The sequence below is a fragment of the Natator depressus genome, chromosome 2, assembly GCF_965152275.1.
Source record: "Natator depressus isolate rNatDep1 chromosome 2, rNatDep2.hap1, whole genome shotgun sequence".
NCBI classification, from domain to species: Eukaryota; Metazoa; Chordata; order Testudines; family Cheloniidae; genus Natator; species Natator depressus.
Genome location: NC_134235.1, coordinates 109,714,987 through 109,739,977, shown reverse-complemented (window position 1 = coordinate 109,739,977; position 24,991 = coordinate 109,714,987). Strand labels below are relative to the sequence as shown.

The 24,991-nt window shown below is 42.0% G+C and overlaps 1 protein-coding gene across 1 annotated transcript in view; it reads right to left on the bottom strand.

Moving 5' to 3' along the window:
* Nucleotides 1-24,592, bottom strand: part of CAP2 (cyclase associated actin cytoskeleton regulatory protein 2) — an 88,208-nt gene extending 63,616 nt beyond the window's left edge. Inside the window, exons 1-3 of the mRNA XM_074944843.1 lie at nt 24,311-24,592; nt 12,964-13,088; nt 9,305-9,405 (exon numbers count right to left, since the gene is read on the bottom strand). Of these exons, the coding sequence (XP_074800944.1) occupies nt 9,305-9,405; nt 12,964-13,087 (225 nt within the window). The 5' untranslated portion in view covers nt 13,088; nt 24,311-24,592. The remainder of the gene's footprint in view (nt 1-9,304; nt 9,406-12,963; nt 13,089-24,310) is intronic.
* Nucleotides 24,593-24,991: the final 399 nt, after the last annotated feature.

The following is a 24,991-nucleotide window of genomic DNA, read 5'->3' as shown; positions in this document are numbered from 1 at the left end:
CCCCAGAGGACTCCCCAGCAGATACCACAGGGCGGACGGGGCAGGGGAAGCCCCAATGTCCCGACCCTGCCCCTCGGCAGAAGCAGCGCCCAGCATCCAGACCCCGGCTGCAGCCCCGGGATGGAGGAGCTCTGACTCCCTGCCGCAGCCTCAGGGCTGGGGGAGTTCTCACTCCCCACTGCGGCCCCGGGGCTGGGGCAGGGGAACAGAGCTTCTCCAGTCTTGGGGCCACAGTGGGGGGTGGCAGAAGGGAGCAAACAGGGGCCGCAGTGGGCAGGGTAGAATGGTGTAGGGCCAGGGGCAGGGCCGCAAGCAGAAGGAGCGGAATGGGGGCGGGACCATTGGGAGGGCCCCCCACACTTGCTCTGGCCAGGGCCCCACAAAACCTTAATCAGCCTCTGTCTGAACCTTCCCTATTTTGTCAACATCCATTTTGAGATGAGGATCCCACAGTATTCAGTGCTGTACAAACACAGAAGACGACACTGTCCCTGTCCTGAGAGGCTTACAGTCTAAGGTCGTGATCCTGCAAACACTTATGCATGTGTTTAACTCTACTCCCTCCCTCAAACCGTCCCAGTGGTTTCAGTGGGACAATGTGCATGCTTAAGCATGTGTGTAAATTTATGCAGAATCCAAGCCTAAGGAAGCAGGTTGTATAGAATTGTTGATAGATTGACTATTTTTGTTTTTGGGTTCTTCATCTTCTGACTTAACAAATGCCATCTGGAGGACTCCCAGTAGAATTCTTCCCCCCCCGCCCCCAAAACTTACAGGTGCATGCTTCTGGTGCCAGCAATGCACAGCTAGGCATGCTGGGCACCATTTCCCGATTTTAAGCAGTGTCTGTTGGACTTTTTTTCTCCTCCTTTTTAAGATAAAGCTGGCATTACTGCAACATTAAGGTTAAGAAACAAAGAACCCAATCCAATTTGCTATTAAAATCAACAGAAAGATTCTGATTGACTTCCATGGGAGCTGCTTCCAAGCAATCAAAAGTCAGGAAATTCCACAAGTAAATGTGGGTATTGCATTGGTAATTTGGCCACATTGCACATATGTAGTATCTTGTATTCCTGTCTGTCTTCTTAACCAGTAATACATTAAGATTTAAATTTATATTATGTAATATTTTATGGAACAGATGTAGGATGTGCAATAAAGCTAAGTCAGGATTACTAAAGCAACCTTAACTTTGAGAATTTCTGGATTTTTTTAATATTGTTTTTTTCGATCAACATCATATTAAGACTATTTTTTATTTAATTTTCTCTTTATTTTACAAAAGTGTATTTTGAATATTTTAAAAATATTTTTGCTTCATTCTTTTTTCTTTTGCTCTGTTGTTTCCCTACCCTGAAAACTGTTCTATCTAGTGTTTGCTTTCAACAGCTGAGAGATAGCCCTGCTGCATGCTTCTCATTGGGCAGACTGACATCATTCTCTACTTTGAGTCCTGACTCAACTTTTAGCACAATGCCTGAAACCACACAGCCTGTGGGCACAGCAAGATCAACATGAGAGTACACGTGTGCATTCTGCTGCCCTGTAAGCACATTGCCTTGTTAATGAGGAATCAGCCAAATAATAGGTTTGATAGTGCGTGGTTAAATTAGGCAATATAAATTGTAAAAGTGTTTTCTGCCCATCACAGAAAGGAGATCCTGTTGAAAAATCATTACCATGAAAGTCCAATGTCTACTTCTACACGTCTCCCTGTAAAGGACAGATGATTTGAGTACAGGGAGTGTTATATCTTACAATAAAATGCTTGTCATGAACAGATGTAGATTATTACTTATTTTGTAGGTAGTTACCAACAGGAAGAAAAAGAAAGTTACCTTCCCTTAGTCTAATTATTATTAATGATTTGGAAACTTGATCAGTTCCACATGTGCTGTGTTTGGTCCATTTGCAGGATCAAATGGTGGGGCAAGATTCCCAATATCGAAATCCTGAATCATTGTCGAATGTCTGGCATTCAAAGCATCCTCATAAACACTCAGCTGCATTAGTCTGGGCATCTCGTTCTATTGCCAATTTGAGAATACTCAGGACCATATTTTATGATCATCTAATGTAAGGTACCTGTTCTCGTGGTGGCCAATAGAAATGATATAAAGACACACTGAAGTCAAACGTGAAAGTATATCAGGTTGATCCCAACAACTGGGAAGCAACAGCCCACGACAAAGCAAGGTGGCTGCAGATATGTCATGTCACCATTAACTGCTTTGAAGCAAGGCACATTAATATCTTCTGTGAAAAATGTGAACAGCACAAAGCAAGGATACAACAGCCTGCAAAGATCATGGACAATCTTGTCTGTCTCCCACATAACCATGTTTCTTGCATTAGTCTGACCTTGCATGTACATGTTCACCTATAGCATTTGCTGAATCCTGGTACATGAACACTGACATGAGATTCCATCATTAATGATTTGCACAGGCACCGGCTTTTCCCTCTGCCTGGGGGTGCTCAATGCCCGCTCAACCCCGGGCCCTGCTCCCACTCCACTCCACTCCTTCCTCCCATGCTCCCACCCCACCTCTTCCTGCCCCAGCTCTGCCCAGGCCCTGCCCCTACTCCACTCCTTCCCCCAAGGCCCCATCCCTAACCCGCTTCTTCTCGCCCAGTTCCACCTCCTCCCCCCAAGCGTACCTTGTCCCCACTCCTCTCCCCCAGCGGCTCCTGCATGCCGTGGAACAGCTGATCGTGGCGGCAGGTGGCGCTGGGAGGGAGGGGTAGGAGTTGATTGGCGGGGTCACCAGCGGACAGGAGGTTCTGTGGGTAAGAGGAGAGCTGGCTGCTAGTGGGTGCTGAGCACCTGCTATTTTTTTCCTTGGGTGCTCCAGCCGTGGAGCACCCACAGAGTCAGCACCTATAATGATTTGCATTACAATAGTGCTTAGTGGCCTCTATTGAGATTGGGGACCCATTGTGCTAAGTGTGGTGTATATGCACAGCAAGAGAAAGTCCCTGCCTGATCCATTTAAAATCTAAATAGAGAAAGTATGTGGGGGAGAAGGATTATTATCCCCATTTTACAGATGAGGAACAGAGATTAAGATCCAGATCCTCAAAGGTATGTAGGCACCTAACTCCCATTTATTTTTATTGGGAGTTAGGCACCTAAATACCTTTGAAAATCTAGGCCTAAGTGACTTGCCCAAGGTTACACAGAAAGTCTGTGGCAGAGCTAGGAACTGCACCCAAATCTCCTAAATCCCAGGCCAGTGCCTGAACTACAAGACCTTCCTAGAACATAAGAACAGCTATACTGGATCAGACCAGTAGTCAGGTCTAGCCAAGTATCCTGTCTTCTGACAGTGGCCAATGCCAGGTACTTCAGAGGGAATGAACAGAACACGCAATCATTGAGTGATCCATCCCATTGTCCACTCCTAGCTTCTGGCAGTCAAAGGCTAAGGACACCTAGGGCATGGGGCTGCATTACTGACCATCTTGGCTAACTGCTATTGATGGACCTATCCTCTATGAACTGATCTAATTTTTTGTTGAATCCCATTATATTTTTGGCCTTCACCCCCTGGCAACAAGTTTCACAGGCTGACTCTGTGTTGGGTGAAGAAGTACTTCCTTTTGTTTGTTTTAAACCTCCTGTATATTAATTTCATTGGATGACCCCTAGTTCTTGTGTGATGTGGAGTAAATAACACTTCCTGATTCATCTTCTCCATGCCATTTATGATTTTACTGACGTTGGATATATATCCCCTTCATCGTCTCTTTTCTAAGCTGAACAGTTCCAGTCTTTGTAATCTCTCCTCATACGGAAGCTGTTCCATACCCATAATCATTTTTGTTGCCCTTCTCTGTACCTTTTCCAATTCTAATATATCTTTTTTGAGATGAGGCAACCAGAACTGCATGCAGTATTCAAGATGTGGGCATACCATGGATTTATATAGAGGCAATATGATATTTTCTGTCTTATTATTTATCCCTTTCCTAACGGTTCCTAACATTGGTAGCTTTTTTGGCTGCCACTGCACATGAAGTGGATGTTTTCAGAGGACTATCCATAATGACTCCAAGATCTTTCTTCTCAAGAAACTACCTAGAAACCCAATTTAAATGTCACACACAATATACAGGGGGGGTTGATTAATTTCTGCTGGTGTATGTATGTATAAAAATCACCCCATCCCCTCCCCTGTGTGCCAGCAGGGACAGCTTCACCCAGAGGCAAAAGGGGATGTCACTGATGCACCTCTGCTCCTGCTATCTGTGGCTGCTGGAATATCCACACGAGTGCAGTTTAAACCAGGAGGCCATCTTTGCACTCCCCTGATTCCTTGCACCTTTTCATCCTTGGACTCAAGTTAGAGCAGCCTCACTATGCCTCAGGGGCTCTGAGAGGCATGGATTAGAGTTGGTTTCCCCAGTTATACACTGCCAGATAGCCGGTTACACCTGTTTTGTGGCCAATATGCATCACCACAGGGGCTCAGCAAGGCCAAAGATCTGGCCGTAAACATTTAATATAGCTTGTTTTCAATAGGCTATACAAAAATCCTTGCTTTTGGTTTTTGATGTGGTTAGCTATTTTAATGCATTTGACCTCCCAAAATAATCATCACTAGACATGCTATAGTTTGAATTCAAAATCATTCTACTACTAACTGGATTGGGTCTACACCGAACTCTTCTTCAGTGAACTAATCTTTCTGAAATCCACTGCGCTGTTATGTTCACCAGGGCTTACGAAAGCTAGTTATCAGTTCTCTTTTTTATTTTGTTCTCTTTCCAAAGACTAGCATACAGTAAGCTAAGAAAAACACAGGAATGGGGCACTGCAGCGGACATGAGATGTAGCTGTACTCTTCCTTTCATCAGAAACACAAACCACACCATTCTTACAGCAATAAACATGAAATGCATCACATTAAATCCCTTATTTCTTTAGCATAATATGTCCCCTATGAGCTCTATCTCATATTACCATCCTGATCAATCAGGTATGTGAGGTTTTCTAGGCAACAGGTGTTTTTTGAAACAAAATACAACCTTCCCTTCAGCTTATTATGTGAAAGAGACAGCAGCTGCAAGCATAATGCTTAGGACACATGGTCTATAAGACACCCAGAAGAAAAACACTCCTGGTTCTGCTTGTTACAGTAAAGCACAGATGTTATTGCAGCAGCAAGTAGAAACATAAAGCAACTATAGTCTGTGTTTCATGTTGTAAATTCAAAGACTAAAATTTCAGAATATTTTAACAGGTTACAAACAGAATCCCATTTTCTTTATACAATGGAAACTTACTAATAGTTTCTATAGCTCTGAACAAACACTCTTAATTATTATTGTATTTATATTCCAGGAGCACCCACAATATGTCAGCACTGCCCACATTTTCAGGAAGATTAAATCTTTTCATTTAAGTATTCTTTTAAGTGGACTAATTTGTGTATGTCAAATGGTGGCCAGCTTAGAGAGGATTTACTCAATTAGCAGAGTTCTGCGGCTGGATTTGCAGTGTACCCATTACCATAGAGGAGATTCGGGATTGCATATGTAAATTAGCCCATGTCATTGGCTAATGTAGTGCCAATCTTTAAAAAAGGGAAGAAGGAGGATCCTGGGAACTACAGGCCAGTCAGCCTCACCTCAGTCCCTGGAAAAATCATGGAGCAGGTCCTCAGAGAATCAATCCTGAAGCACTTACATGAGAGGAAAGTGATCAGGAACAGTCAGCATGGATTCACCAAGGGAAGGTCATGCCTGACTAATCTAATCGCCTTTTATGATGAGATTACTGGTTCTGTGGATGAAGGGAAAGCAGTGGATGTATTGTTTCTTGACTTTAGCAAAGCTTTTGACACGGTCTCCCACAGTATTCTTGTCAGCAAGTTAAGGAAGTATGGGCTAGATGAATGCACTATAAGGTGGGTAGAAAGCTGGCTAGATTGTCGGGCTCAACGGGTAGTGATCAATGGCTCCATGTCTAGTTGGCAGCCGGTGTCAAGTGGAGTGCCCCAGGGGTCGGTCCTGGGGCCGGTTTTGTTCAATATCTTCATAAATGATCTGGAGGATGATGTGGATTGCACTCTCAGCAAATTTGCAGATGATACTAAACTGGGAGGAGTGGTAGATACGCTGGAGGGGAGGGATAGGATACAGAAGGACCTAGACAAATTGGAGGATTGGGCCAAAAGAAATCTGATGAGGTTCAATAAGGATAAGTGCAGGGTCCTGCACTTAGGATGGAAGAATCCAATGCACCGCTACAGACTAGGGACCGAATGGCTAGGCAGCAGTTCTGCGGAAAAGGACCTAGGGGTGACAGTGGACGAGAAGCTGGATATGAGTCAACAGTGTGCCCTTGTTGCCAAGAAGGCCAATGGCATTTTGGGATGTATAAGTAGGGGCATAGCGAGCAGATCGAGGGATGTGATCGTTCCCCTCTATTCGACACTGGTGAGGCCTCATCTGGAGTACTGTGTCCAGTTTTGGGCCCCACACTACAAGAAGGATGTGGATAAATTGGAGAGAGTCCAGCGAAGGGCAACAAAAATGATTAGGGGTCTAGAGCACATGACTTATGAAGAGAGGCTGAGGGAGCTGGGATTGTTTAGTCTGCAGAAGAGAAGAATGAGGGGGGATTTGATAGCTGCTTTCAACTACCTGAAAGGGGGTTCCAAAGAGGATGGCTCTAGACTGTTCTCAATGGTAGCAGATGACAGAACGAGGAGTAATGGTCTCAAGTTGCAATGGGGGAGGTTTAGATTGGATATTAGGAAAAACTTTTTCACTAAGAGGGTGGTGAAACACTGGAATGCGTTACCTAGGGAGGTGGTAGAATCTCCTTCCTTAGAGGTTTTTAAGGTCAGGCTTGACAAAGCCCTGGCTGGGATGATTTAACTGGGAATTGGTCCTGCTTCGAGCAGGGGGTTGGACTAGATGACCTTCTGGGGTCCCTTCCAACCCTGATATTCTATGATTCTATGATTCTATGATTGTTTTGTTTGTTTGTTAGGATGCAACACTAAGGTTTCCTATTTATCATGGGGTTTTATACTGCTGCCCATCAATTGCAATAGTGAAGTTCATAGTGAACTTCATGGTGGCTCTGGCACTTGTCTATTTTTGAGGTCAAATCTCTGCTTAGGGCCTGGTTTTTGTTTTTAAAAATATTTTATTATTATTTTATAATTTGTATTCCCATAGCACCTAGGGAATTCCCCTCCCTTTTTTAGCTTGTTTTGTTTTATTTTTTGCTGGTAGGGGCTTCAGGCTACAAGTGTTGGGAGTGTCATTCTTATGGGAGGAAGGCTTTTTTGAAGAGCCAGATTTTGTAGCAATTTCTAAAGACAGTCAGACTCTGGATCTGCCTGATCTCCTGATCCATTCCAATATGCTAGAGCTTCCTGACTGAGGCACTCTAACCCTATTGGACAATAATGTATAAAACCATACAAGAGACCCAGTTCAGAGAGCAACCTCAGAACTCTTGTACCTTGAGCAGACTGGGTGCAAGGGTCTTTTGAATATGATGCTCTCAGCCGCTAAGGTGAGACACCCTGTCTTTGCAAACTCAGTGGATGCTGCATGTTTCCCTTGCTACAGGGTTTGTGGGGTAGAGTAGCAGCAGCAGTGAATTAGGCAAGGATTAATTCATACGGTGAAAGGCACGGTCGCACAGCTCTATTGAGATGAGGGAAAATCCCTGACCCTCTTTCACCCCCAACTCAGATCAGCTAACTGACTTTGAGCGATGAGCCCCCCATTTGCATGTAGCTTTATGACATTACCAGGATAGACAGGATGTTGCAAGCTGTGATCAGATGAATCCATCCTTTGTCCCTCTGCCACAGAAAGTGAGCTGTAGCTCACGAAAGCTTATGCTCAAATAAATGTGTTAGTCTCTAAGGTGCCACAAGTACTCCTTTTCTTTTTAGAAAATACAGTATACTTCTGATTATCAAAACAGTGTGGGGGTCACAGATTTTATCTCAGTAATTGGGAGTTTAGATAATCGAGGGCAGGAGCCAATCAGCAGCAGGGTGGTCTCCCCGAGGGCTGGGAGCTTGTCCTCCTCCTCCTTCTCACAGTGCTTGCCAGGGGTCTCTGCTCTGCCCCACTCATTCAATCCCATAACAGCATGGCTGCAGAGGGCCCCCTGTACTGCCACGGCCGGTGACATTTGATCCCTGCAGATGCAAGGTGAGGGAGGGAGGTCTTAGTGGGGCACAGCAGAGATCCCCATACAGGACTCTGCTCTGCCCTGCCAGGGCTGCAGCCTTCCCTGCACTTTGCACCTGCAGGGATTGGGTGTCACTGACCCTGCAGCTGTACAGGGAGCCCTCTCCAGCCCTGCTCACTCACTTCCATGACAGGGCTGCAGAGGGCTCCACACATTCCCATTCAGCAGCAGGGTGGCCTCCCCATGCCTGGGGGCTCCTCCTCACAGTCCTGGCCAGAGGTCTCTGTGCTGTTATCAGAACCTCCTCATTATCTGAATCCCATCCTTGTCCCTCAGCATGAGAAACATGCCACAGAGAGTTATGTATCTCATGCTGGGGGACCAGGAGGGATTAAGATAATGTGTATAAGATAATGAGTATATTGTCACTGAATTTTAGAAAAGACAGTTTAAAAAAAATAAAAACCCAGATCACAAAAGGGGAGGTATCAGCACATAAAATGACCACATTCAATGTTAACTAACTTTGTCTTTATAAAACTTCCTTGTTACAAAATTTATTGCAAAAGAAAAAAGAAACAGGCATAGATTTAAAAAATTGGGCAGATTAAAAACAATTTAATAATTTAAAACAAAACAAAATAGGCAAAAGTCCTGAAAATAAAGAAAGCAGATGAGGATTAAAATAAAAAAAACCCGAAAACTTAAGATCTGGAACCGAGTTGTGCACATTAATACCCTTCTTACTTCATATTGCTTTTTATTCACTTGTTGCACCTTGTCTTTAATTAGGCCCCAATCCTGCAAATATTCATGCTCTTGCTGAACTGTATGCAATGGGACTACTCATATTGTGTATGCTAATGCATATGTGTAAGGTTTTTTTTTCTACATTAGTGCCTTGGATTGTAAACTCTTTGTGACAGGGACTGTATCATATTTTGTGTTCATACAACCACTAGTACAATGCGGTTCTATCCGACTGAGACCTCTGGGAACTACTACTAATAATAATTAAAGCAACAGCAATGAGAATTCCATAGCCCTCTCCACAATCAAGGCTGGTAGAGGAGGTTTTGTGTATTTAGAGACAACCACAGTTATACTGGGGAGAAATGGGAAAATACTCACATGTATCTTCACATCACCTTCCAGGATCTTGCTATTCCTGAGAAACTCAGCCACACTCCCATTTAACAGTCTATCAAAGGCTTCTACGTACGGTGCTACACCTTTGGGAGAAAGGCATTTCATTACAACTGGTTCATAAAGTCAGTAATTTGTAATATGTCCTTTGCTGCCAGAGGGAAAAATACTGTAGAAATGGGAAAAAATTGTTGTAATCTTTTACCATATTCACTGATTTGTAAAATCAGTGAAAATTAATGCATCACCATTATTTCCAGCAACAACCAAACAATATTGCTCCCAGTGGAACCTAGCTTGCAGCGTGAAAATAATGTAATCTATATACTGTATGTGGCTAGCGGCCTTTGTGCTAAAATAACAGGTGCTAAAATGAACATTTTTCAATATTGCAAAGTCAGAATGACCGGATAAGCATGATTTAGACCTTTTCATTAACACAGTGCTATTAATATACATAAAACAAGTGTCATCCTCCTAAAGGAATCTGTACTGAACCACTGCTATGTTTATTCCACACACCCATTCCTGAAGCTTTATAAATTGTTTGGCAGACATTAAAAACCAGTAAGTCAATTTCTAGTAAGATGGGGCTTCAATATGGCAATAGTGCAATTCTACTATATGAGGGAATCAGTTCCTAAGCGATCAGTATACTGAAGCACAGCATTGGAATCTCCTTGTTTCATTGTCTGAGTTTACAAAACTGTAAATTCCATTAATGATAAAAGCTCCTCCGGTCACTGGAAAAAATCTAACTTTACTAAATCATTAATCTCAATGACTTTAACATACCAAGCTGATGAGTACAAGCACAATTTTTCATATAGAGTATACTACTGTCTCCTGATACAGTGGGTTCCATTTAAACTGGACGTGGATTGTCTGGACTACTGGGAAACCCAGGTAAGAGTCAGTTTCTTACACCAAACTGGCTTTCTGAATAACCTTATATATCATTTAAGCCAGAGAAAGTAATCTTTTCTAGGATGTTTTCCAGTCCCTTTTTCACTCCCTGATATGCCGTCATATCCTCTCTATGGCCCTGATCCAGCACATATGCAAATTTAAGCTACTCAAGTGCTTTGCAGAATCAGGGTCAAAATTTTCTCCTGCCTCTCTCCCTGAGCTTCCCCTCTACTTGGTAAAAGCGAAGCCTGTTCTGAAGGGACCCCAGGCTTTGCCCAGTGCTGTCTTAACCAGTTGGCACTGCACTACGGCAGAACCCTGATTAATAACTCTGAAAGCTCTTTTTGCAGTAACAGCATTTTGGCCCTTTGACAGAAAACACTAGCTTTGACTATGAGGACTTGGAATTGCCTATGTTTAGCACTCTGTGCTTAAGCTGCTTGATGGAAAGCCTAGGCTGTCCTGTTCTCCTTATGTCACTTACTTTTCTCTCACCTTCGATTCTAAGGATTTCTGGGCTTTTGTCCATTTGAAATGTTTATGTGTAAGTTTCTTGTGGGACCTACCGCACAAAGATTTTTATGGTGGAGAAGAAAATGTTTTCCAAAGCCTATTTATATTCTTTGTAAAAATCCATGCCAGTCTCCAAGAGACTCCATTTTAAACTTTTACTTTGGAGCACGGAGACTCAAACAGCAGCCCATCAACTACACTAACACTGTAGAAAAACAGAACACAGCTACACCTATTTTTAGGAAGCAAAGCTGCTGATTTATGAGATCATATCCTAGAGTTTGCTGTGGACCTCTCTGTAATTCAGAAACTGCATGTTTTTCCTGCAAGCCTGCCACCATGATCTTCAGGACCAAAATGTGTACTCTTCTCCATCAAGCCATGTATGATAAAGATATTAACCAATTAAGATGGGATACAATATACATTCAAGCCTAACTTATCACACATATATTCTGAAGTAAGCAATGGTAAATTATTTGGGTCATTACTATGGAAGAACATATACGCTTTTACATGAATTCCTGTTTTAAATGAAATAAAGACCTTACTATAAGACAGGTGCAACTGTAAAGCTCTAAGACTATCTAGGGATATTGAGTGATAACGTGGTTTAAAACATGTCTTTAGGAGGTATGCCCAGAGCCTCCATCTTTGAGGGGCACAGTTAAGGAAAGTGGCGTGAATAAATACAGATGGGGAACTCTGTGTGTCATGTTACTGAGCCACATTCATCTCTGGTGAGGAACTTGGGCCACCATGTTTAGCCATAGAGACCATTTGGAATGGGAGAATCTGCCCTGAAACAAACCATCACAGGCATATAACGTATAGCTGTGCTCATGACACCACACACATAACAATGGCCCAGAATGAACACTATTGCTAGAACGGCTACCATCTCTCCAAACTCACGGATTGCTTGAGTGTGACACTGCATATGATGTGGGCTCTATGCACGCTGCCAGCACAGCCTAGGTTCTGGGCTCACATCTGTGGTAACTGCCTGCGGCAGCCATGCTATACAGGGAATATCCTGTAGCCCCTGGTCCTCCAGGAAACTTGGGACTGACGGATGCAGCCTCCAGAATAGGCAGGGCCAGACCAGCTGGAAGATGTGTTTATTTACAACCTCTCACAGACAGGCTTTGCTGGTTGAGTTCCTGTGCAGCCCAGCCAGGATTTTAAAGCGGCACTTTCCCCAGTGGTGAGCCCCCCATCTGATGTAGCTGGCCCCATAAGCACAGGGTTGTGCAAATTTCATGGGTAGATGTGGCTTTGCAATTAAAATAATCAGAACAGGGACCTTAGTAACAATGGCTCCAATCCCACAGTGAGCTTTCTGTGGATGCAGGGGTCTTCCCCGCAAGGAGCTCATTGCAGGACTGGAGCCTATGTTTTGAAAATACACAGTTTTTAATAGTTACTTATTTTCCCAGCTTCTGTGTGGGTCATGTGTTTTTCTCTGACTATTCATTCATGCAGTTTTGCTTAACCTGGAAATTTCAAGGACAACCAAAAGTCTAACTTAAGAGCTGCACAGTGTTAAGTATGGCTTGGCAACACGGTACAGACAGGTGTGGGTAGATTGTGATCCCAGCCTTCCTTCCTCTGTTCCAAACTCCAGGACTTTGGAGATGCACTTCTGGGGACAGAGGATGAAAGAGAGCACAAAATAAGGCCAATGCTGAGATAGTGGCAGCGATTAGTGAGCAAATGCTTAAGAACAAGTTCAGCTGTTATTAAGGGGATCAGGCAATTACATGCAGTGTTTCTGCACAGTGAAATTCAATTCAGGGAGCTGGAAAATAAATCCAAAGTTTGCATTGCTGATTTCTTCAGTAAAATGTATGTTCTGACTTTTCAGGAACACTCATTTCTTCTGCTAATTAGCCTCAGCAGACATTTGCAACTGGTGAGCACTCTGTAACAATATAAACAGTAAAACAGAGCAATAAAGCTTGAAATATGGACTATATATTTAAGATTAGTTCAAATCTTGAATTTTCTAGGGCATGCTAATGTATGATTAAGATTAAGGATGCCTCCTGACGTGTTCCAACTAAGTCTACAAAAAGAAAAATATTGCTTTCTGCTAATGTGCAGCTCTTAAGGGCTGGGATTGTTCTCCTTCTCTTGGAACAAAAAACATGCTCCACTTACAAGCTATATATCTGGCATTCCAAAAAAAGGCATGCAGTTCTCGAAAGAGCCACTCATACCTCCATTGACTCCATTTACAGCTCCACACTCCATTCCAATGGATCTGTGCGAATCTGAAAACAATGATTCAAGTCGAATTACAGCTTTTTCCAGCCTCTCCATCAACACCTGTGTCTCCGCCATTCTAAAAGACAGAAACAATGTTAGACATTTGAATATGAGCACAGGTTTTACAGCACTATCATTCTTCTGTAGTTTTTGGTGATTTTAATTTTCATCAATTTCTAGGATAAGGACAGGTCTACTGATCTCCTTTATAAAAACTACTTAGCTTGCATCATCGCAACATTAGAAAAACAATCTCCTCTCTCCTCGCCAGTAAATTTAAATTATATTTTAAGGGATGGGTTTCCAAAAGTGGTCTCTATTTTTACATTTCCAAATGACAGGTACAAATGACTGTCAGTGCAATTTTGGTTACGTTCACAGCCTGACGGCACCTGCAAATTAGGTACTTAGATATCCAAGTGACTGAAATACAGTTGCAAATAATTGTTGGCGTAAGGTTGTGCCTGCAATCATTTGTACCTGCTATTTACAGATACAATACAGAACGCTAGTTAAGTCTGGACTAAAAGTTGTGTGAATGTACACTCTCTCCTTGGATTTCCTAGGTCTTTCCAATCCTCGTATATACTGTGGTAATATTCTGTCTTGGTTGTTTTTACTAATGACTACACACCTTCAATTCAAGAAACCAAGAAAGTCTTGTATTTGCTTCTTTAAGATCTGACCTCTCATCAGTTAATGTTGTCTTCTTTCCCTTCTAAAAGTACATGATGTGAACAAATAAATAAACAGCTAGGTTTCAAAGCATGGAACCCTCCCCCTTCATCATTTACTTAACAGGTTTCATGCACACATGTTCCATTTAGGGTTGTGAACATTTTATCCCAGTAAATGACATCCAGGGTATGCATATGTTATTTCCTAATAAACATCACTGCTAAAAGTGTTAATCCCTCAGAGATACCGCATGTGTAATACTAGATTCCAACAAACTGCATATTGTTAAGCTACACTAGCAACCAGAACAAACACCATTGTGCTAATTACCTGTCCCCGTACTGTGGGGAGAGTGTCTAAAGTACTATTATTAGATAGCCAAATATGCAAAGAAAGTTTTTATCATTATTATTACTACATATTTTTAATTTTTTAAAAAGATGTAACAGGGTATTAGGATTCTACATATAGATGCAGAGCTCTTCTGCTGATTCACCTTGGCTGTCAGGCTAATGGGTCCTTTTAGCTCAACCCTAGTAGTTTAATAAGGTTTGTGCGTGACTACGGAACAAGGAACTAGAAGCAAAGCCAGTGGATTCTACAGGGAAAAACCCTAGGAACAGACATTTTCAGGAAAAGCGTTGGTCGAGGTTTATATTTTGTTCTCATTTACGTTAGCAACAAAGGCAAATCCTTGGACGTGGGTAAGCTTGGACTAGATCCACTGTGCATGGTGCAGGGTGGGAACTCAACCTGCCTACAATAGTGTGTACATTGTTCTTTTTGCAGAATATAATCTGCATATTCAGTGAGTGAGTTGGTCATAAACATTCCAAACATTGTTTGTTTTTTAACATACTGGGTATTTTGTCTGAATGAAATAAGATAGATGGCACCAGGAGAGCTTCCACAATGTGCAAGATTTTGTGAAAACATAAGAACTTTTTCTTAAAATAAGTATTGTACACCCCTAAAGAAACTACAGACTCTCTTCTTTCCACATTCTACACAAATCTCATGTGCTAAAGTCTAAAACTCAAGTTGTAAAAGACTCTAAAGTGAGGTTGGGCTGACTCATCATCTTGAAATAAGGACCATCTACAGTCTAAGTCAAGACAACTATCTGATGTAAAAAACACAGCTTTCTTTTTCTTACAGTAAAGACATAGCCTACCTGAGCCTGGAAAAAGCTTGGAACAATATCTCTGAAAGGTGCTCACTAGGATGTTAACTCAGATGCCCAGTGATGATAATTTAAATATCAACGCTGTTAACTATTTCATGCATGTAAAAAAGGAGAGGGGGGTCATAGACTTGCACAATTTACTGTGATATCTCAATTTGGTGTCACAAGTGGGTGGTGTTGATGAGGGGTCACCATTTATTTTTTCTCCAAGCCCAAGGAGCCTAGCACAGCCTATGGAGACATGGGCAGAGCATATTTTATAGGCAAACCTTAAAACAGAATGACCATTCCTTCCCCTACCCCCATCTGACCTCTACCTACAAATATACTTATGTCTGTAACCTAGGAAAGAACAAAACTGCAGAATAATTTCTCTGGACACTCTTCATCTCAAATATTTTCCAACATAGCAGACAAAGAAAGAGCAGCACAAATGGGCCTGCTCCTGCCATCATTCTGTATGGCTGACAGGAGAAAAACATACTGCTTTGTCTCAAGTAGAAACAAGCTGTAATGAGTCCATGAGGGGAAGTAGCACAGTGACATAAGAAAATAAAAAAGTGAAAAAACATGATGACAATAAGAAGAGCAAAGATTCCAGTTTTGAACAAAGGAAAGGTGGTAGCCTCTTAAGTATAGTTTTACTCTGAAAAGTAACTGTAAAAATAGTGTCATAGGGTTCCATGTTTAGTGGGCCTTTTTGATTCCTTACCATATTCACTCAGTTTAAAATTACAAAGATGGTTTGTTTTTTTCCTAGCTGCCAGCCCCTTCAAAATCAGCCTGGGATCTGAAAGTCAAGCTGGGTCCTTTCTTTCTCACATATCTCCACCACACTACAGATAGTGCAGGGCAAATTCTGCCCTCTGTTGTTCCTGTACAACCTCATGAGATGCAATTTGGAAGTTGTGTGACTAAATCCCTTGCACTGCTTGGAGAAATCACTATCATAGTCTTCAAATTATAGTGGCCCATGCATTTGCTCTCTGATAAGATGTAACTGAACTACAAAATATACAAAAACCAAACCTCCAGTATTCTAAAAAGGTAGCATCTTAAAGCCAACCACAAATTTATTACAGGTTTAGAGTAGTATGTAGCAATCTATATCAGGAAGGCTTTTTTCATCTGCTAGCTAAGAAAGCAGTACAACATATACTAAGTTAGGAGAAACATCCCAACATGTTCCTGGAATTCTTCTCAAACTGGAGAAGCATCCAATCATAGTTTAATTGTCATAAAACACAGCCAATGTAAGATGGAAATGCAAAGAATAGCTACTTTCCCCTGTTATTGACATGTAACCTCCTTTAAATTATTACAGGTGTGTTGGCATTTCCTGGTGAGGAACTCAAATCTTTGCTGCTCCCCACACTCAGGTTGTCCATAAAATGAGGCCCCACTGTGCCAGCCAATGCAATGGCTTATGGTTTTAGGGATTAATTCCCAGTCAGAGACACTAAGGTGGCGAAAGGGGAGAGGAAGAATGGGACTAATTAAGTGCAGCAGAACCTATTTAGTTTCATCACCTGAAAAGGGGTGGGAGGGAAGAGGAGTAGGAGGAAGAAAAGGAAAAGAGCATGGGTAGTGAGTTTGCTTCACCATAAAGCATGAGTGGCAGGAGGAGACAAAATGGGGATTTCTCTCATAGGAGATAGGAAGAGTGTGTTTGCCAGAAGCTTGCATGTTAGAGAAACAGAAGTGCTACCTTGTATGGTTAGTACTTTGTTTTTATGTTACCTCCATGGAAAGAATGTAGTTAGAGACATGCCAAATTAATGTCAATTTAGATTAAACAAGAATCCCTGCAATAAAACCCTACCTAGAGAGAGGGTGACTTTGTACTCAAACCTGAGCCTTTGGTGAGCTTTCTTCCAATTTTGCCCAGTGCTTCTATATCCTGGGAAATTTCCCCAAATCTGGGAATTTTTGAGTAAAATGTTTTGAATGAAAATTCCCAATTTCCCAAGTTGAAACATTTTATTCAAAAATTCCCAGATCTGGTGAAATTTCCCAGGATATAGAAGCACTGCTAGGAATTTTTCACCAGATTTGGGAAGATTTGGGAAATTTTTAGCGCTAGGTTGGGAAAAGTTGGCATCACGATATAGAAGCACTGATTTTGCCCTTGGCCCTGCTGCAGGTTGTTTTAGGAACAGTGCTCCTAAGTGTAGAGGACAGCTGTCTGTAAAAACGTTTTAAATATATTTTTTTTAAATTATGCAATGCTCTTGCATTTTTATAGCATTTTGATTTTTTGCCAACATTTTGACTAGCCTTAACTGCCTTGGAAAAAAATAGGCAAAAAATGTGTGTGGGAGGGGTTTTTTGGTTAAAATTTGAAATGGAAAAAATTGTCAGTGTTTGAAGCTTTTGACTGGTTCTAGTATGGTACAAAGTATAAAGGAACTTTCATATCTGTGTCTTGATGGATACAGATGATGAAAACTGATGTTCTATTAATGAAAATGGATCTTTTAAATATTATATATATAGCCACAAGATGGTATCCAAAAGGGTTTTTTCTGTGAGCTACACTCTTCAGGTACAGTGTTAAGTCTTAAAAGCCTTTTTATCAGAAGAGAACTCTATGGAGAAGAGAAAATCCTGACTTTTCCTTGTTTTCTCCTACTTATCCCCAAGTTTTTTTCCTTTTTTGACTTCACAGAGTTGGTATGCAAATTGACTAGTACCGCAGAGCCTATCTACTGTGTGTTTGGTTTTTCTGTCACTTTTCCTCTTTCCTGTGTTTTGTCCAACAGACTAAAGTTTAAAAAAAACCAAAAACATTCAAGAGGCCAGTGTGGCATTTTATATTTTGACAGTATTTTATATTGGGAGAGCTTTCATTTAAAAAAATTAAAATCCCATCCATCAAAACAGAGACTAAGATTAGAAACACATCTTAAATTTCTTATCACATCCCAATTTAGTCTCACATAACTACAGGTAAGCAATAGCACATGCCAGGATAATTATTCAAGAATCCGTGTATGCACACACTGTGCTGAGGTCTTTGAAATATTTTACTGATTCACATTTTTGAATATAGTATGTGCATATATATTTAGTATCCCTTGAAATAGCAGTTCATTCTCTAACTACACATGAATATCCAGTTGTTTAAAAAAAAAAACCACTCCCATCCACAGCTGAATAATTCTTAACGCTTTATCAATGGTGATGACAAAGAAAAGTTCATTATTTAATGATCTACTGTAGCAATCAAGGATTGCCAGTTTGATGGAGTTAAAATAACGAAGGCAACCCATTTCCTAGTACATCCTCCTAATCACTTATGCTACCTTTTATGTCACTGTTCTCCCAGTTCTCGCCTTACCTTTTGTCTGGTTTTACTTGCTTCTCTTTGTGACAATGAAGTGTAAGATTTTAAGTATTTTTCCCATCAATAGATATACTGTGTTCTTAGGCACCCCTTTGCCATGTATTAGCATAATACTTTTCAAGTAATCAAACATTCTATAGGGCTTGCAAGCTACTTAATTACATGCCACAAGTCCAATTACTGTATGCAAGCAAAATGAGCTGCTGAACTTGGAGAATATACTGCATACGGCCACAGATGTTGGAGCTGGTGAAGTATGACTACTTCATCCAATAAGATTGAATGGTAAAATCCTTAACTAAATTAGAGTTCTATCTAAGTTGTGCTTTTAAAACGCATTTGTGCTATTTAAAAGGGTATGCTTCCCAATGCAAAGAAGCTGTCAGTGTTTCACTTCTTTGACCAGAGAGAATTATGGCAAACAAATAAAAAAACATGGAAGGCAAGAAGACATTAGTCTCTAGGCAAAACTTCCAGAATTGGCAACAGTTAAGTTGCTGTTACTACCACTTAGGACAAACTTGATCGTTTCTCTATAGTATACCCTAGCTCTCGAGAATACCCATACTCTGTCAAATCCTGCATTCCTCATTCAGTTTTGTTTTATTCAGGCAAAATGGGCTGTCAGTGGGTAATCTTTTCTAAATCCTAGAATATGAGGGTTGGAAGGGACCTCAGGAGGTCTTCTAGTCTAACCCCCTGCTGAAAGCAGGACCAATCCCCAACTAAATCATCCCAGCCAGGGCTTTGTCAAGCCTGACCTTAAAAACCTCTAAGGAAGGAGATTCCATCACCTCCCTAGATAACCCATTCCAGTGCTTCACCACCCTCCTAGTGAAAAAGTTTTTCCTAATATCCAGCCTAAACCTCCCCCACTGCAACTTGAGACCATTACTCCTTGTTCTGTTATCTGCTACCACTGAGAACAGCTTAGCTCCATCCTCTTTGGAACCCCCTTTCACGTAGTTGAAAGCAGCTATCAAATCCCCCCTCATTCTTCTGTTTTGCAGACTAAATAATCCCAGTTCCCTCAGCCTCTCCTAATAAATCCTGTGCTCCAGCCCCTTAATCATTTTTGTTGCCCTCCGCTGGACTCTTTCCAATTTGTCCACATCCTTCTTATAGTGTGGGGTCCAAAAATGGACACAGTATTCCAGATGAGGCCTCACCAACGCTGAATAGATTACTCAAGATTTAAGAGAGACTGGGCAGGAATCCTCCTGCAAATTCAGGAGGTAGGGAGCGAGGGGATAAGTAGCTACTCTGCTGCTATTAATACTGCATTCCATGGGCTGTATCAGCTGTGGCTTCACAAAGCCTGATTCAACTCCCACTAAAGTCAGTGGAAAGACTCCAATTCTCTTCTAAGAGATTTAGATCAAGTTCTAAGTGAGGCCTGTGGCATACTAACTGACCACTCTCCTAGCTCACTTCCCACCACACGCAAATCCTCTTTCATGCTACCAGAGAAACATGCCATGGATTTGTGGAGCACTCCTCTGTCCTGCCCCTGCGATCCTAGTACTTAGGGATGGGGGAGGGGGCTTTCTGCAAAAGGAGGTAGAATAACATCATTTGAATCTGACTTATATTAATGAGAATTGGTCCATTTCTGTAAGAGAGCTAGAGTAGACTTTTTAACTGGTACTAGTGGATTGAGAAAGGAGGATGGAAAACAGTTACCATGTATATACTCCATGATCCAATAAAATTTCACCATCAGAAAATGAGGACAGTTCAGCCATATCATAATTATAAAATCCATCACTCATGGACCACATTTAGCCTGAACTTTATAAGCAGAGGAAGCACTTCATTCAATACGGGAATGCAGCCACTTCTGTTATGGAATACAGCATTGGTCTAACAACTCACAGGAGTTTAGAACAAGCAAAGAATACTGCCCTGTCCTGTTGAAACTACAGAAGAAATGGCAGTTGGAAGAATGTCTGGAATAGGGCTAGGACATGGTGGGTACCATTATTACTCTTGCAAAAAGTGCGGTGATCTTTACTGATGACAAGTAATCAGGCCCTTTTTTCATGTCTCATTCCAAAGACAAAGGCTCTAACAGAACAATATCTCCAAAACTGTGCTGGGGCATGTGTTCGCTTCTTACACAGAATGAAGAGTGCCACCTACTGAATTACCAACAACATTTCTTATAGCACCTTGGTTTCTATTTGAAGATCTTCCCTCTTAATAGTGACCAAGCTCAACCTTACTCTGTTTATGAGAACTAACAGCTATATATCCCAGGGTGACAGAGTTGTACGCAACTTATCCCATGTCAGAGTTTCAATGTGTGGAATTATGAACTCCAGAATGACCAAGTTAGCCCTGATTAGGTCTTGTTTAACTTGACCATTTGTACAGTTAACCTTTCCTAACATGGCTGCTCTGATTGACATGAAATCTTTATATGGCTGAATTGTTCTTTTCCCTAAACCACTGGTGGTTAGGTGCAGAATGTGTTGAATCATTGCTTGTCTTGCTTCAGAAAAGTAACACCTTAATATGTAGTTACAATGATGGAAAAACTGGACTGAAATATTACAAATCCTATGCTGTAATAGGATTTGAACTCACTGCCTTGGAACTAAATCAGATACTTTAACCAATTATGTAGTTGGCCACTTATCTACCTTTTAACTAGGTCACAAACCTTATTCATTGGGCCAAGTGATTCCCAATGCACAGCAGTACCTGCACATCAGGCTTTTATAATTAGTAGTCTTGACTGCTCCTGCCAGCGTGAGTCTTGAGATGCTGAAGACCACCAGCCACCATTGGCTCAACACTTCACAAGAGTCACTCTCTTTATGTGTGTTAACACTTGTTGGAACCATTAGACTGAAGTCTCCAGGAGCCCAAGCGCCACTGTAAGTTAATATGTATAGATGAACTAGAGGTACATACAAAGACTTAGAGCCCGAACAAGCTCTCACTGATATCTACAGGAGTCAGACTGGGCCCTTAGTCTGAAACTATTATCAGTTTTCCAAAAGATTTGGGAACTCTTGGTATAGACTAGACAGCTTTTATCACCATTCATGGGAATTTATAACTGTTAATTAAGCTATACAAAAGAACTTTCCTTTTGCATTCCAAATACAAGAGAAACATCTAGAATTAAGAGGAAAGAATTTTCAAAAATTGAATAATTCAGCCAAAGTCTCTTCCTTAGTTTGTTATAAGATCTACGTGCCTGAAAACTGAGCGCAAGTTAGGGTTAACTTGCTGTTTTGTTTGCCTAATAAATGTGAGAAGTAAAGGAACTTTCCCAATTTTTACCTATAAAAATGTCTTACTAAGACACACCTACTAAAATTATCTTTTTTTTTTTTTGCAGGTGATTTTTAGAGCAATGAAGTCTGCACAAATCAACAAAGAACATTCCATTAAAGGTACTTTGCATGTCAGCATTTTTCCTATACGGATCTCAAAGCATTTTACTAAGGTGGGTAAATGTCCTTATTCCTTAAAGACTGTAAACTGAAATACAGCAAAATTAAATGACTTGCATCAAGTCACACTAAAATCAGTGGTAGAGCCAGGCAAAAAATATGGGTGCCCCAAATTCCAGTCCTCCTGCCTGCTCCACTGGGCCACATTCTTTCTCCAGTGTATGATAATTCAGGGTAAAATCCCAGATTCCCATCAAATTTAGTCCTGTATAGGTGGTAATTTTAGTGTTCTTTTGGAGCCACTATCAGGATTTTCAGTTATTGCTCTTGCAAGAGAGATTTAGGTGAGTTATGGTTTTGAATGTGGAAGTCTGATATGAACATAGGTAAACAAATATTTCTTTGTTTTCACTTTGGTTAATATAGGATCTTCGTATACCAAGATCACTCACCATTAGCTATAGGACTGAGGATACTATGCATTTTTTTCACTGAAGTATTTGCCATTGTCTACAATGGATGACCAAGCCATGTAATGTGTTAGACCTACTACAGTAAATAATGCACGACTTTTTCATTTTTATTTAATAGAGAAAACAGATTTTATTCATTACACTTGGAGTTCTGCATGTGCACCGTCTAGATCTGAGCAGTGCTTGCTTTCTTGAGGGAGAAGAGGTTGATGAATCACAGAAATTGTCTAAGGACCCTGTAACATTTTATTACAACAAAGATCTAAAATGTCAAACTATTCTACACACCTCGCTTCTCTATAGAAAAAGCACTGTTCATAGTATTACATTGTTTAAAAGCTTCTCCCCCCCATTCAATTTTGTTATAAAATCCTTGTTTTAAAGTTTATAGTGTTAAACAAAAGCTAAAGGAAACTTTACTGTTCTGTGAGCTGTAAACAAAAGAAAAACCTGCTTCAATATGTCTGAGGCATAAAAATTAGCATGTGAAAATGTTCACTTTGCTAAATGTATTAATACCTTATGCAATAAGGACAGCTTTGAGAAACAGTATTTAAGAGCTTGCAATTTTGTGGGGGTTTTAACCATCCCCACCATCTACAATATACTTTTAAAAATGCCATTCACTCCCTGAAATATGAATGGTTTGCAGATAATGATTTCATAGAACAATGAAGCATGGTACCCACTGAACCAAATATCACTTTTGTCTTTATCTCCTGCAGCATTTTTTAAAAACACAGTAGTCCCCCTTTTTTAAACAACTGTTAATATAGCTGCCTGTTGACCAATGTGTTTTTCTTTAAATATATTCTATCATTGTATTAGTAGAACACATTTAGATAATGAAACTTTGGAAGTCATTTTTTCAAAAGTCCTTTATTTTAAAAAATATGCTGATTATGATGAAATTTGGTCTGATTTGGTATAAGCCATCAACTGTGTTTGTCTATTGCAAATATATGGCTCTAAATTACCAGTCATTTAAAAAAAACACATTTATTTTATAGTCTTTCAGGTGGGCTCATGATCAGTTCTACTCTGCTATTGTGCAAAATGAATCTGTTGAGAACATTCCTTTAAAATGTTCATTTATTTCAAAATGCAAGGTGTATGTAGGCTTTGAGTTCCTTGATTCTTCTCTCTTGCTCTCTTTCTCTCCCTCCCCCGCCTTTGGTTTTGTAGCATCCCTATAAGCAGGAGTCTCTGTCCTCCCTTTAGCTAGTATATCCTAAACTGCTCTTTAACCCTTTGCTTTCCATGCAGCTATACCTGTAGGCTAATCACTAACCTATGTCTCTTGTCACCTAACATTTTGCTTCTGTGGCTCTAGGTGTTCCCTGGCACAATTTGAGCCTAGCCACCATCAAACAGCCCTGGCTCCTCAACAAAATTAGCCAATCTTAGTCTTGCACTGCCCGAATCAGCAGGGCATCACTTGACACCATCAGATCTAAACGAAGAACCAGAGGGTTTCCGATAATCTCTTAGAAAGACATGGTGATGCGGGGGTCGGGTTTCTAATCCAACACACTTCATGGCTATCTACCCTCAACAAGCCAAATCCTGCAGTGCTGCTTTCAGGGGCTGTCATACACCTTCCCTCCTCCTCAGCTGAATACGAGGTTGAAAAGCAGAATATGCAGGTACAGCTGTAATAATAAAAGCCCTGGTTCTCTGTAAGCGCGTCTCTACTGCTGCGTGCAGCTGTCAGCCTGGCTTCATGGGGGGCGGAGGGGGGGGGGGTGAAGTGATGTTGGGGCTTCTCAGGGGCTGAGCCGAAAGTTGAAGAGCGAACCGGGGCCCTGGCCAGCAGCAGGCCACAGCCCCAGGCAGAGCATGTGGGGGAGGCAGCACCAGTGTGCAGAGCTGACCCAGATAGAGGAGGCACAGGCAGCTCTGCCGCTATGCAGCCCCGCCCCAGAAGCCTGCCAGGGCAGCACTGCTTGGGGATCATGGCACAATAAACCCCCTACCCCCACCCCTCAGCATCGCCCCCCCACCCCACCCCCAGATGTCCTCTGCAGGCAGCAGCCGCTTGGCAACGCAGGGCCCCTCTGCACGGCCCCCTGCAGCCGCCGCTCCGCCTCGCGCGCGTACACACACATACCGCCCCGCTCCGGATCGCCCCCCCCAGAGGCTGCCCCCACCCCAGCCCTCTTGCGGGGCCCCCACAGCCGGCTCCGCCGCGGGCTGCTCCGGAATTACCTGGCTGGAGGAGCCCCCTGCTCGCGTCCTCGCTGCGGGGATAATCCCTGGCCGCTGCCTCCTTCCCCTTCCCCTCCCCTACCGTGGGAGCTGGTGTCAGTCAGCCCGGCAGAGCCACACGCACCGCCGCTTCCGGGAGCGCCAAATAAAGCCAAGTCCAGCAAGAGAGAGATGGAGAAAGACAGCAAAGGGGGTGAGGGGCTGTGTGAAAATGGAGAGAGAGACAGCGCTGCCTCTCAGCAGCTCCACCAACAGCCCTGTGTAACAGGCGGAGAGGAAATGGAAATCTTAGCACATCACTAGGGAGCAGGCAGCCTGGGAGGAGGCTGGGAAAAGTGGGCTCGTCAAGGGGAAAGACAGCAGGTTGGGGGGGGGATGGAGCAGGTGGGGGAAGCAAGGATCTGGGGTAATACCTTGCCCTGAGTGAAAAGCTGGGCAAGGGAAAAGGAAATCTACTCTGGCTTGCTACCCAGGGCAGCCCTGCCTGGTCTTCCCTCTCTAATATGGAGACAAGGTGGGTGTGAGGTAATAATACCTTTTATTGGGCCAAATTCTGTTGGTTAGACGAGAGGCGAGCTTTGGAGCTCTTCTTCAAGTCGGGAAAAGAGTTCTCTGGAGTGCCAGAGTTTGTCTCTCTCAGCAACTGAAGTTGGTCCAATATAAGATGTCACCTCACTTACC